Below are 13,355 nucleotides of genomic sequence, written 5' to 3' on the forward strand. Positions count from 1 at the left end.
AGCACAAAAAGTAGCAAAGTGTAAGCTGTGCTACAGAGCATACCTAGGAAGCACACTGATATTTACTGAACCTATAATATTACTTCAATTAAAATATTTTATATCTTTGTTAAAAGGCTTCATATGTCCACTACTAATGTTATGTTACTACTAAACACTTGATACTCTTAGGAGAGAGTCAATTTGATCTGTTTTGTCATGAGAAAAATCTATTTATCTCTAATTAGTCTGTCTAGAGACATGAGAATTAAGCAATGAAATATTTATCAGAGTTGCTCTGCTATTTGAGATAGATATATCTAGGTTGAAACCAATTAAGTACTCAAAGGGAAATGATCTAAGTAGCTATTAAAGTTACTTACTCTATACTAGGTTGCTTTGGTTTTTTCTTTTCAAAAGATAAAAGTTCAAGATTTAATTACTAAGAAAAAAAATACCAAAGATTATTTTCACAAAGTGCTGGAGATGCAAACTTCAGAAAATGGAAAGTGCATGAGCTGTGCCTTCCAACTACAAACACACAGCTGTATCTCTGTGCTTAATTCCAAGTTCTGCCTATGAAACCAGTGCACCAAACTTTACATGAATATGTAGAAACTCACTTTGGTAACACAACAGTTTTTTTTACTTTTGAATTGTATAAAAAAATTAAAATCAATTCTTATCACTTATCTAACTGGATTACAAGGCACAAGTATGTCTTTGCTTGATGGGTACCTCTGCAGCAAGTTCTGCTCTTCCACCTGTCGAGTATGTTTGTAGTGGTCCAGTTCAACAATTTTGAACCTTGAGCTGCTATTAAAATATCACAGAATTCCAATCTACATTTAAATTTGTTTCAGTGTTTCACACTTCTCCAGGCATTTCCTAATGAAGGCAGCCAATTCACTCCTTAGGCTAAACAATTGTTTTGCTTTATTATTTTTCTGTACTTTCAGGTCCCATAGGGCCAGAAAAGCTCCTGTTTAAATCAAAAGCAGACTTCTTACTAAGTTCCTTAAAGAAAATACTGGACTCTTGAGTCATTAAAAGGTGACAAAAGAAGATATTAAAAAGATGGATCCAAGAATAAGAATTAGCTCTTTGCCATTCCCCAGCATTCTACATCAAGATATTGGATTTCTACTGGGATCATTGACTCAGCCAAATAACTTAGCTTCCAAATTTTCTCCCAAGTCGTTGTCTAAAGTACACATAATAATGCATTTCCCTCAATTTCTCTTTCAGAATTCATTGGTTAGTAAGAACCACTTTAAACTCTCATGTGCATTGACAGGCATGGCTTTGTTCCAATCAGTGAACCCCCAAACACCAAGGATGAGACCACACCAGGTCTTCTTTCTTAGGAAGTCTTCAAAACAGGCTCAAGGAGCCTTGAAACCTTTTCCACCCTAATGCACTGCCAAGCAACACATGCCTTTGTCAGATGGCCATAACAAATATTCTGCTGAGCTGTGAAAGAATCTGAAAATCCTTTTGGATGCTTTGAACTGAAAGGTATCTACAAAAATAGCTAAGTCGGCATTCAGCCACCACATGGGACACAGAGGATACTTGCTGGACAGTGTGAGCACAGCAGGGCAATACTTCCTCTAGCCCCTTCTCATCAAATTCACCAATTTACACAGCCAGTTGTGGTCCCACCTACCTCTTACTTCCCCAAAGGAAAGCATAGCTGTTCAGCCATCAGCTGCCATCAGGCTGCTCATGAGAAAGCAGAAAGAGGCAACTCCCCAGTCTTCCTGCTGAAGCTGTCAGTGAGTAGAAATACACTCAAGGTCCACAGGGCCATAAAAGAATGAAAAGGCCTGACTTACTGAACTCATTGAAAATAACTTACTTCTTTTTCCAGAGTCTTATTGTAGAAAAGAAGTGATATCCTTTGAATGTCTTCAGATTTAAGCCACTGCCTAGAAAAGAGAAGGAACGTTATCACTGACATAGGAAGAAAGCAGTCCTGTCCTTTTCTATTACTGAAATGCAGCAAAATAAGAAAATAAGTTGGAATTAAGCAAGTTCACGTATTGCAGTGTATATGGTGAATTTCATTGCAGTAAAGTGGAAACTGAAAATCCCCTCTCCTTTTTGGCTTCTATTGCTAAGGTACATATGAAAAAAGCTCAAATGAATAATTGTTTTTCTGTTGATCATACCTAAGGAGAATGGACTGAGAGATTTATATGATGGAACTCTAACAGTGATATTCCAATCATGCCCAAAATACTGTAGTGTATCCAGTGGACAGAGGAGGACCTGAGACAAAAACAGGCCTTGACAAGGCACCTTTAGGAAAGGCACTGTTACAATATGCAGGAGTGGTGGGTAGGTAAGCTACACTTCACAAACTCCTATTGCAAACAAAAATTATTAAAAGAGGATTTTGTCTTTGAACCGTTTCTGTCTCTTGACCACAGCTCTGTACTATAGAGGTAATTTTCAATCTTCTTCCTGATTATAAAACCTTCTTCCCTGCTTTAACATGAGAAACAGCATAAATACTTGCATTGAAATGACAAACCTATTTTAAACTAAGTAAACATTGACAAAAGCTTGACATAACTTTTACAAAATGAGATGTTCTCATATGAAAGTCTACATTTATTTTAACAGACACTTGAAAATATATAAAATATTTAAATGTCAAGAGGGTTTGGCTGCTTGTACATCAAAGGCACAACACAAATTTGAAAACAAAAAGTTAATTAAACAGAATAGTTCTGTGGACATGCAGTACTTGAGCTTGAACAATAATAGCAGGGACCGATATTTTTTCCCAACATTTCCAGCAATAACTTTAAATTAGGCTCTAAACTAGTAGTGTAGCTAATGCCTCCTAAATAAAAGGGAATGTCTCAACTGACAGTCTATAATGCAAATAAGTAGCAGCAGTGAACCACAGTGGAACATAACCTAAATTAAAGTCCTGGGGAACAGGAGTGGACAGAGTGGAGTGTAAGCTATTAGCTTTAATTTGTGAAATGGAAAATATTTGTTTCCTTGCCTGGGAGACCATCCCTGTTCCTGTGCAATCAGTTGCATTAAAAAAAAGGGTCTGTAAACATATTCAGTTCTCAGAATGCTTAATTCAAAAATATATTTCCCTTTTTCCTCTGCAGTGGTTCCCATCTATGTGATCACAGTTAGGATTCTGAGAAGAAAGAGAACTGAAAGGCTGGTGTACAAAAAGCATGATTTTGTTTAAGTTCAGCTGTAATATACTGGAGAAAACATTCAGAAAATTTGCAGAATATTTTTGATAAACTGTGAAAATGAAAGGTTTTTTCCATTTAGTTACAAAAATTAAACAAGAAGTAATCCTCTTCCCCAAATTGTTAACAGATGTCCTGTTTTTTCTAATAGTATCTGACAGGTGGATTGATTTAATTATCATCAGCCCACTGCTAAAAAGTTCTCTCTGCAGATCTACTCCCAAGGGCCCAATTTGGTTACACACTTGATGGCACGTGAAGTCAGGAGTGTCATTTAGAGCACGTGCTGCCTCATACTCCACATCACAAGCTCACGTTTTCAGAGGCTTTTAGTTCTTCTTAAAAGTTCACAATAAAACCTGTACTGGTTTTACATAGCAGACACTGAGAGGTCTGAGATGAGGGAAACAGCACAACACAAATGGAAGTGGAGACTGAGTTCAGAAGAGGAAGCATGAAGTCACACACCTTTGGCACAGACACAAGGGCTAAAAAATTCTGCCTTCAACCTGACTCCCTGATGGGTCTGGAAATTGCCAAAGTGTTTGCAAGTACATGAGGACATGTCTCTTGGGAAACTAGGTACCAAAGTTTGGCTTAAATTCTTTTGCAATTCCAGGGACAACACAGACATCTGAATTCTGTCTGTATCCACAGAGGTATGTGGTTTCATAGGGCTTGTACTGCTTGACAATGTACAGCAAGGAATTATGCACAAAACATAGCAGCACTGTGACTTAAAGGAAAAAAGAGCGAAGAGAGTGCGTGTCCCTTTAGCACAGCAACCTGCTCACCAAAGACCAACTGGCTTTACTTCAGCCCCCTCTGCACGTACATATATTTAGCCCTCTGTAGGTGCGTTTTTAGCTGGCAGATGGCCATCCCTCCATCTCATGTCCTACAGGAGTTCCCTAAGCACCAAGGCTTGGAATGGCTTAGCTAGGGCTGCTCATCCCCAGCCTGCGCAGAACAGGCACTTGGAGCCAGGAGTGCTTTGTTCAAGATACAGGGAAAAGAAGCCCATGGAGAAACCCATGTGATGTTACACCCTAATGGCTAAGGCACAGAAGCTCTTTGTTCTTCATTCACTCTTGCAATGTTTTTTAAATTTTCTTCAGTCAGTCCTAGACCTGTTTGCCATATAATCCAAATGTTACACTTAAAAACATTTAGAAATGCCAGTTTTCTCATAGACTTTCTTAAAATTTCTCCTTGATTCACAAAACCTTTTGTTTAGTTTCAACCAATTATTCACTCTAGCTACTAATGTTACGTTCATTTTACAGATGAAAAATTGAAGCCCAAAAATATGCACAATAATAAATAAAACAAAAATGTGATTGGTTTTGTGTCCTAAATGTAGGAAGTATTTTATTTACCTTTTTTTGTGCACTTCGACTTCACAGAGTTAAACTACTATTGAATTACCTTGACATTTGAGGAATCAGCACTTTTCACTGAGTATTAATGAATTGAATCATAGCTTTTAAGAGATTCATTCAGCAAATCAATACAGAGCTAGGTAGAGAATTTAGTTTTGGAAGGTGACATTCAGACTTTCTGATATATAAGATCATTTCTTATCTTTCTGCTGTTTCCTTTGTAATTCACAAGATGCAATGAAACTTTTTCAGAAACCTTTTTTTTCCCCAAGTTTCTCTGAATTTTATGTGCTAATTAGATAAGATGGGGATTGTCTGAGATAAAACAACATACAATAGGGTCACACCAATATTTTAATGCCTTTATACAGATGCTTTACTTTTGACATCAAAACATCATTTTTGAAATCCTTTCATCAGAGCGAGTATACCTAAAGACACAAAAAGCCTGCCAAAATTTATATATCTGTTTTAGGCAAGTCTAGTACAATCAAAAGGCTTTGCTTAACACATTACCTACCCTATTCCACTGTGTTCTCTTTATGACATACAAATATCAACAGTCTTCTAATTGCTGAAAAAAATTTCCTAAATCCAAGTACCATTTAATAGGACTAAAAGATGAAAAAAACCAAAGTGTGACATAGGAATATTTAATAATTAGGTGTGATACTCAGCTGAGTAACAGAAGTGGGGGGGAAACGTGTACTTCACCACAATTATTGTCCACACTTTTGAACAGCAATTCCCTTATTTCATCAGAGAAATATAAGAAGCTTGAACACTTATTTTGGACTGGAATTGATTTCTTTCTAGCCTTATCTATTTACCGGGAAACAGAAAACTTCATACTGCCTCCAGCTCTTCTTAGGACATGGAAAAAAATACATGGCAGGTTGTTTCACCCAGCAATTCCAACATGCCACCAAGATTAACTTTCCCTAAGAAACCAAGCAACTAACTGAGAGACATTAAACTACCGTTTCACAGAAAGTTTCTAATCCTGAGGAATTGTTTCTGTGACAATTAGGAAGCATCAATTTTCACATCAGAATGACGTGAAAATCATTCTGACTGAGGCAGTCATTTCTTGTGTCTTACTTCTCTGCCCCCAGGAAAGATAAATCTGTAGTGTCACAGCCATGAGCCTACAGACAAACACAGAGCAAACTCCCTCTGCCAGGCAGATCAAGACAAGTCAATACCTCAGTCACACCATGATTCACAGGCACTGTCTAATTTCGCACAGCAGAAAATGTCACTTTACAGCCTATCTTCATAATGTGCAGGGCGTCCTCCACCCGTATTAGTAACACCTTTACTGTTTTCAGACTTGGTGTGCATGTGGGAGCAAAAAATATTAAACACTGCCCTCTGTTTCAGCTTCATGTCAAAGTTGGAATGGACAAAGACAAAGGATAGAGGATAAAGCCATACTTTTGGGCATTGATTCCATCAATGGCTTGGATCATCCTCTCATTCAGTTCTTCCTCAAATCTTCTTTTCTGTGATTTTGTTCTGAAATGAAAAATGCGTGAAGTTACTTCAAAAACAACAGCTATCAAATTTGTGAGTTTATCATCAATTTTTAACACTTATACTGCAATAGCAACTACAGGCATGAGGCAAAATGACCCTCTTAATAAGCTCTTAAGAAACCATCATAAGCCACAGTCTCACGCACAAACACACACTCTCACAAATCTAGAGTTTAGCTTTTAGGGAGCACTTCAATACAAACACAAGAAAATATTTCATAAAAAGCCAAGAGAGGTCAAGAAATTCTGGTCAAAGGAAAGTTTTCCACAGTCTTATGAATTCATGAAAAAGAATGGGAATATGCTCAAATTCATAAAACATTCCTGTTTCTTGCAGGATTTTTTCCTAAAGAAACCTTGTCAGAATTGCATGATGAGCACAAAGTATTAATGCACTGAGGCATAATAGGTATCCTCTAACAAAATCCTGCCAACTCTTCTTTTCTTGGAAGCACTTTACTCTTTTTAATAAGAAAATTGAGCACTGCCTGAAATTCATTTCAAACACACATATTATTACTCTATTTATGAGCCTTGTAACTCATCTGCAATAAAAAAAAGCTTCTTTACTTTTGATTGGACTCAGCATGAACCCAACAGAGGATCATCACAATGGGTTTACCTTTGGTAACAGAAATTCCTGTAAACATCAATCTTTTCAGTAGTTGTTCTTTCCCTGAAAATGACATATCTCAAATATTGATGGTGATGTCTGTATTTGAAAACAGAAATCCACTGCTAACTTAAAACCAGTGTTTTCTAAGAAGTCACTAGTCAGATCTGAAATTTGACTCTTTCCTCACCAAAATATTCTTAACCTACAAGTTGAACCCAGTCGAACACAAATTTTCCTCAATATCAAGTTTTTCGGTTATTTCTCTAAAATTGATAACCTGTTGTAAGTTTCAAATTAATACAGCAATTGTATTAGTGGACCTACAGAAACTTAAAAAATTACACAAGTGATTTCATGCCTATTCAATGCTAGTGAATTTAGGTAAGAAAGTACTTAAAACTTGTTTTTACAGAAATCAATCACAGAAACAATCCAAGAGAAATGCATAGACAGATGAGGAGACATTGCCCAACCACAGTTAATCCTCTTGGCAGGTCCTTTACAACATAAGACTATTGTGTAATGAATAAGAGCTAAGACTCTCACAAACAGAAGCCTACAGTCAAACTTCACACCCTACATTTGCATATTCTAATAAAATACTGATTTTCAAAGTGCTTCTGATCACTGCAGCTCTATCCTGTGAGAATGATTAACTAGCTTATCTAGAATCCTAGTTACAGGTCTGCCTCACTATGGACATTAGACACCAGTAATGGAAGAAATTCCTTCCATGATATGGTATCAAGACACATTTTTTGTGCCTTCTGAACCTCTTCTGGAATAGTGTTTAGAAACACAAAAGCAAGAACACCTCAGAACTGAATTATTTCCAAATGTCACAATCCAATGGTCTTTCAATGACTGATAGAAAGTCTTTGGACATACTGTGCAAATATAAATGTGGATTTTTAGAATTAAGACTCTTTTTATTAATATCATGCATGTTCAGTCAAAACTTGTTCACCTTCTGGAACTTACAATATTTTAGATAATTGAATAGTAACCAGAGACAATAACAATTCCAATTTTTAGGAGGTTCATTTAAATTACTTCACAGTATTGATGATATCACCATCTTGCCCTAGTCATCAAGGGACCAAGCAGCACCAAGAAAACTTAAAGGTATTGTGATCTTGCAAACATTTTATTTTGTGTAGCAGGAGCACTATACAAGACCACAAAATACCTTTTGAATATCTACTACTGCAAACATACTAAAGGCTTTGAAATAATAAACCACAATACAAATAAAAGGCAATTAAACAAATACACAAAATGTCTCTTTTAGTACATATTATTAGCTGTTGTAAGAAAAAATTTTGACAGCCCTTTCCATCTTCCCTTTTCTTACCCCTCTCTGGGCTTCGTCCCAATTTTCCTGTGTATCATTTTCTTCCCACTGGTAGAGTACCTGGTTCGTAGTAGGTCCCCAACATACCAACTCAGAATAAAGCTATTTGTTATCAGGAAGTGAATTTGCAATTCATAAGAAAGATGTCTGCCAGATCTGTTTCCATTGCCCTTCTTTATGTAAGAGGTATCAGCACTTACATAAAAAACAGTCTATGTGAGCAACGGCCCTCAATATTTGAAAGCATACCTATGTCTGTCTACTTATATGGACTTTCTATGAATAAGTAATTTTTTAAGATTGACTTACCTTTCTCTGCAACGCTGAAAATGATATTGCCCCATGGGAACATCCTAAAGAGCAAACAAACAAAAAGAACCCTATTAATTACACTAGACTTTAAAAATATTTATTTGCTTTTAAAACAGTGTTGACAACAGGGTCAAGTAAGGAGAAAAGTTTCCAGTGTAAATACTTTTAGCATTCAATTAAAACTGTCTAAAAGAAAAATCCAGCTAGAAGTGAAGATCGAGTGACCTGGAATAAAACTCATCTATCTGTATAAACACAGAATAAACTAATACAACAGTCTGAATCCAAGAGTGTTTTGCTTTGCCACAAGAACTTCAATGTCACCACTCTCTGGATGTAGCCCAAACTCCTGCCAGCTTCAGCAAAAACCAATCTTAAGTGGTTTTGAAAAAAACAGATCTGAGTGGCCAAATACAGACAACGGCCATTATTTTGTAATTAATAGCAATGGCAGCCATCACAGCCACATTTTTTTTGTGATTAATAGTGATGGCTGGGTACTTCCTGTAATGAACCTGTCAGAATCCTCATTCTGATGCATTATATTTATTAAACAAAACAATATATCTCACCAGCACAGGAGCAAAACTGAATGTTTTGTTCCTGTACTGGTGTGATATATTGAAATATATATATATCTCATATATTGTTGAAAATGATCAAGAATTTGCTTTCATGCATTTTCTTTTAAGAAGCAGAAGATAACGCAATGTTCAAGCTGTAGATTGTAGATTGTATCTTACTGACAGCAGCATAACAGTATTAGTAAAATTAAAAAGTAATTTTTAATTTTAGTGTAAAAGATGCAACATTGAAATACAGTACTCTAAAATTCAGGTCTTCAACTACAACTAATGTCTTGTAGGTGCACCTTCAAAAGGTAGATGTTACAGTAAGTATGGATTTGGTTCCTGGGGTACTCTGAATAAAGTCCACTTAAAGTATCACAGGGATTATTCTAACTTCACAGCCTTTGTTCCAGGTTTGGCCATCTTCTAAATGGAGAATGTAGCTGAACAGCCAATAAATCTCTAGGAATTTCTCCGTATTAAAGGATTTCCTTCCTAAAGGTGTTGCATTCTGGCTTTATGTTCAAAATATCTTTCCATAAGATGAAGAGCAGCCACTGCACATGCTGTGACTTGGTGGGGGGTCTGAGCTCAGAGGGTTAAATTTTGTACTTAAATAAGAGTGCCAGACTCCTTTGAATTCAGGGATGCACTTACACCCTAATCCAAAACTGGAAAAGCTTCCAGCAAATTTACTGTGCTTATGCCCTGTACAACTACATGTATCATCTTCTACCAGAAATAACCAGGTATTTAGCAGTGAGCAGCTTTTTCCTTTCAAATATTGCTATATTGTACAGAATGACATAAGTAGGCCCCTACTGTTGTGCTTATCTTGCCGTTTTCAGTGGTCATGCTGTCCCTGTGGTGCAGGTGTGCAAAGGGCTTGGCAGCTCCCCAGGACTCCAGGTACCGGGTCATGCGGACAGAAGCTCTCATTTTGGCTCCATCCAGAGTGTGCCGGGGCCGAATGTGGTGCTGAGGGCTCCGCTTCTCTCCCTGGTGGACAGAGGAAAAAAGGTGATGTCAGCCTTTGTGCTCGCGACCTTCTGAAGCAGCAGTGCATCATCTGGCACCACAGAGCTCCGTGGTTAGGGGCTTATAAATGGAGAGATGCTAAGAAACTGCAATTCTTAATGATATTGCTGGGAAACATCAGAGACTTATTTCTGAAGAGCGGGAAACATTTGCACTGCAAACATTACATATTTGTAGGCATCAGTAACAGCCCTGATCAATATCTTATTGCAGTGAATTATTCAATAAAGAGATTAGCGGTCCTGCTCAAAAACAAGTATGACTGGCCACAAAATAAAAGTACTACTAACCTTAGGATTGATTACAAAGTAAGTCTTAACATTATGCTCTTTCAGATACGGGTCCCTCACATCTCCGTCCCCATCTTCCACTTTGTAAGCTCCATTCAAATGTGCCAAGGTGACTGAGGTGATGTGAACACGGCTGAAATTATATTTTAAAAGAAGGACAAAGTCACAAATACTGATCAAAAGCATCATTTAAGCCTGATCAACATTTTTTACTTGCTTTTGGATACACCTTTTATTTGCTGCTCACTTCTTTTGCAGTCAATCTAATCTAAATTTTAGAAGTTCTAATGGGCATAAATCTAAAGGTTTCCATGCAGAAAAAAAAATGCTCCTTAAATCACAATAAATACTGAGTGCCCCAGTTTTGGTTTTTTTTTTTTTGTTTTTTTTTTTTTTCTTCCTCAAGACAGCACCTAAGAATTAGTTCAGGCATCTCCATGATGCTTGATAGCTTAGGACATGGTGCCTATGCATTTTTCCATGACTAAAAAATCCATGTGTCTGAAGGTTAACGGAGAAGACTCTTACCCTGGTACTCCCCCAGCTTCCATGTGATTGGCCAGGGTCACATCATGGGACCAGACGTCGTACTGCCACTTCTGGAGCCCAATAACGCCGCAGAGCACGTTCCCCGAGTGCACTCCGACGCGCATGTTGATGTCCACGCCAGTCGCATCTCTCACTTTCCTGGGGTTGAGAACAAAGCCTCTGTTAATACACACGACAGGCCCTTTGTTTTCTTTTAATTTACCAGTCAAATCATGACGATGGCACACCCCTGGAAGTGCTCAAGGCCAAGTTGAGTGTGACTCAGTGCAACCTGTTCTAGTGGGAGGTATCCCTGCCCATGGCAGGGGAGTTGGAACTAGATGGTCTTTAAGGACCATTCCAATCCAAAGCATTCTATCATTCTATGACTCTATGAAAGTAGCAGTAACTACAGTAATAACATTTACCTCTTCTTAACATTGCCTCCATTCTTTTAATGCTATGATTTTACATTACCTTTCCTATTATCTCTATTTGTAACAATTTGTAGAAATATTAATATTCAAGTCTGTGTCTGAAGTTCCTTCCTTTATACTCATCTGAAATTATTTGGGAGGACTGTGGTGAATAGTGGAAATATATACTCTCATGGTAGAACAGACTAAGGACTGCTTTTGCTCTACAGGCTGCTTTTGGAGGTCTGGAACTACTGTTACGCATCCTTCTACCTAAAGACCCCAATGTTTACAGCAGAGACCTTCTCATATCTGAGAGGAAGGATGAAAACCACAGCACCTTGGGATATTCCACAAGCAGGGGCTTGTACAGTCTTTGGAGATACAGGCTCAGTGCCATTCAGGCTGTGGAGAAGGTAGGCTCAACAACCTTCCACATGCTTAGTGAATGCTGCACCCTCTAGAACATTATACAGCAAATAAAAGGCTACCCTCACTGTCTAGACCACATCTAAATCTTTGACCTTTCCAGTCAGAGTTAAGTGTTGTCATCTTATTGCAGGGGTTCCATACTGTTGTCTCCTTATTACAAAAGTTTCATTCCTCCTTGGTGTTTCTTGTGAGCAGCTCCTCCAAGCACTGACTCTTCTTCACAAAAGAGTCAACTGACTCCAACTCCCCTCTCGACCAGCCACCCCACTCTTTTATAGCACTCTTCTTCTCACTGGTTACAGCTGTGGCCTGTTAAAGTCAGGCCTGATCCTAATCTTTGATAATCGGCCAAGCTGCAACTCCTTAGGGGTAAGATTACTCTCTACACTACCTTTATTTTCTTATATTCTATCCCCCTACAGTTAAGTATCTGTTCACCCCACTCCAAATCTCAAAAGAGCCCTGCACATAACATAAGCAATTATCTCTGCAGAAGCAGTTCTTCTGAATCACTGGTGGGCGACTGAGGTCAAAGAACCAGAACATTCCCAGACATATGTCACAAGGGTATTGACCACATATGTAAAGAGTAATAAAACTAATTCCGATATCTACAGGCTTAGACATCTCCAAGAAATGGGAAGATTATAACTTAACCAGATTTATGTAATCAAACCCCAACTGGTGTGGACCCAAAGCTAGCCAGTAATAAGGAACGTGCACACACACTTGGAGAAATTTGGGATGTTAAGGGAAGAAACAACTACAGAATAAGGAAACCAAATGGCTCCTGTATAGAAGTTGGGTGCACAGTTCTAGCAACATCTTCAATCTCAGTGATAAAAACCATCACCTCTATACCTTTTGAATTGTTGAATTAATGTGACAGTTTCCTCTTTTTTTTTGAAAGGGAACATAGAATGCAAGAGGCCTAATTTGATATGGTAAATCCTGCATTTAAGCAGTAATTCTCAATTGGCTTTTTCCCTGGGAAATGAAAATAACAGGACCATGACTGAAAGTATTTTAATTCCATCTGTTTCTCTCAAGTGTTTATTGGTATTTCTTTTCATATTGCCATTCTACACTGCTCTTGTGTAGCTGACACACTTGAAAATGAACTGCCTGTAAATGATCTTTGTAAGCACTTTGCAACTCACAAACAGCACTTTGCTCTCCACAAGGCGTATGACACAAGCCTAGCACTTTGGAAAAAAGTGTTTTAAAATACTGGGCAAAATGGAAGTGGAACATTTATCCTCTAGGAGCGCTTGTCAAAAGACTGCCCTTCCATATTCTGCAGAATAAAGCAAGAGCAAGGGGAATAAAGTCTGCTTTATAATAAGCTCTCAGGATTTAAGCAGGGGAGCAAGCAGAATTGTACCAGAACTGAATCTCTTTTTCTATCTCACAAATTAAAGATACCACAGGAGACATTAAATTAGCGGTGTAACTCTAAACTGAATTAGGATTTACCACTTCTTCTCTCCTGATTTCTTTGAACAACTGCCATGACAATGCAGGCACTGAATGCATTCAAGAATGTAGGCTATCACATCCCCAGAGGACGTTTGCATTACCTACAGAAGCATATCTGAAACTTCCCACCTTTATTTCATTTTGTGCTCCCCTGTCTCTCTGGTTTCCTTCAGCACAGCACAGTCTGTGTGC

The 13,355-nt window shown here is 37.9% G+C and overlaps 1 protein-coding gene across 1 annotated transcript in view; it reads right to left on the bottom strand.

The window, feature by feature from the left end:
* Positions 1-13,355, bottom strand: part of ADCY2 (adenylate cyclase 2) — a 204,549-nt gene that overhangs the window by 52,341 nt on the left and 138,853 nt on the right. Inside the window, exons 8-13 of the mRNA XM_063163008.1 lie at positions 10,837-10,995; positions 10,309-10,441; positions 9,803-9,979; positions 8,409-8,452; positions 6,029-6,109; positions 1,841-1,910 (exon numbers count right to left, since the gene is read on the bottom strand). Of these exons, the coding sequence (XP_063019078.1) occupies positions 1,841-1,910; positions 6,029-6,109; positions 8,409-8,452; positions 9,803-9,979; positions 10,309-10,441; positions 10,837-10,995 (664 nt within the window). The remainder of the gene's footprint in view (positions 1-1,840; positions 1,911-6,028; positions 6,110-8,408; positions 8,453-9,802; positions 9,980-10,308; positions 10,442-10,836; positions 10,996-13,355) is intronic.

Source organism: Melospiza melodia, chromosome 1 (assembly GCF_035770615.1).
Source record: "Melospiza melodia melodia isolate bMelMel2 chromosome 1, bMelMel2.pri, whole genome shotgun sequence".
NCBI lineage: Eukaryota > Metazoa > Chordata > Aves > Passeriformes > Passerellidae > Melospiza > Melospiza melodia.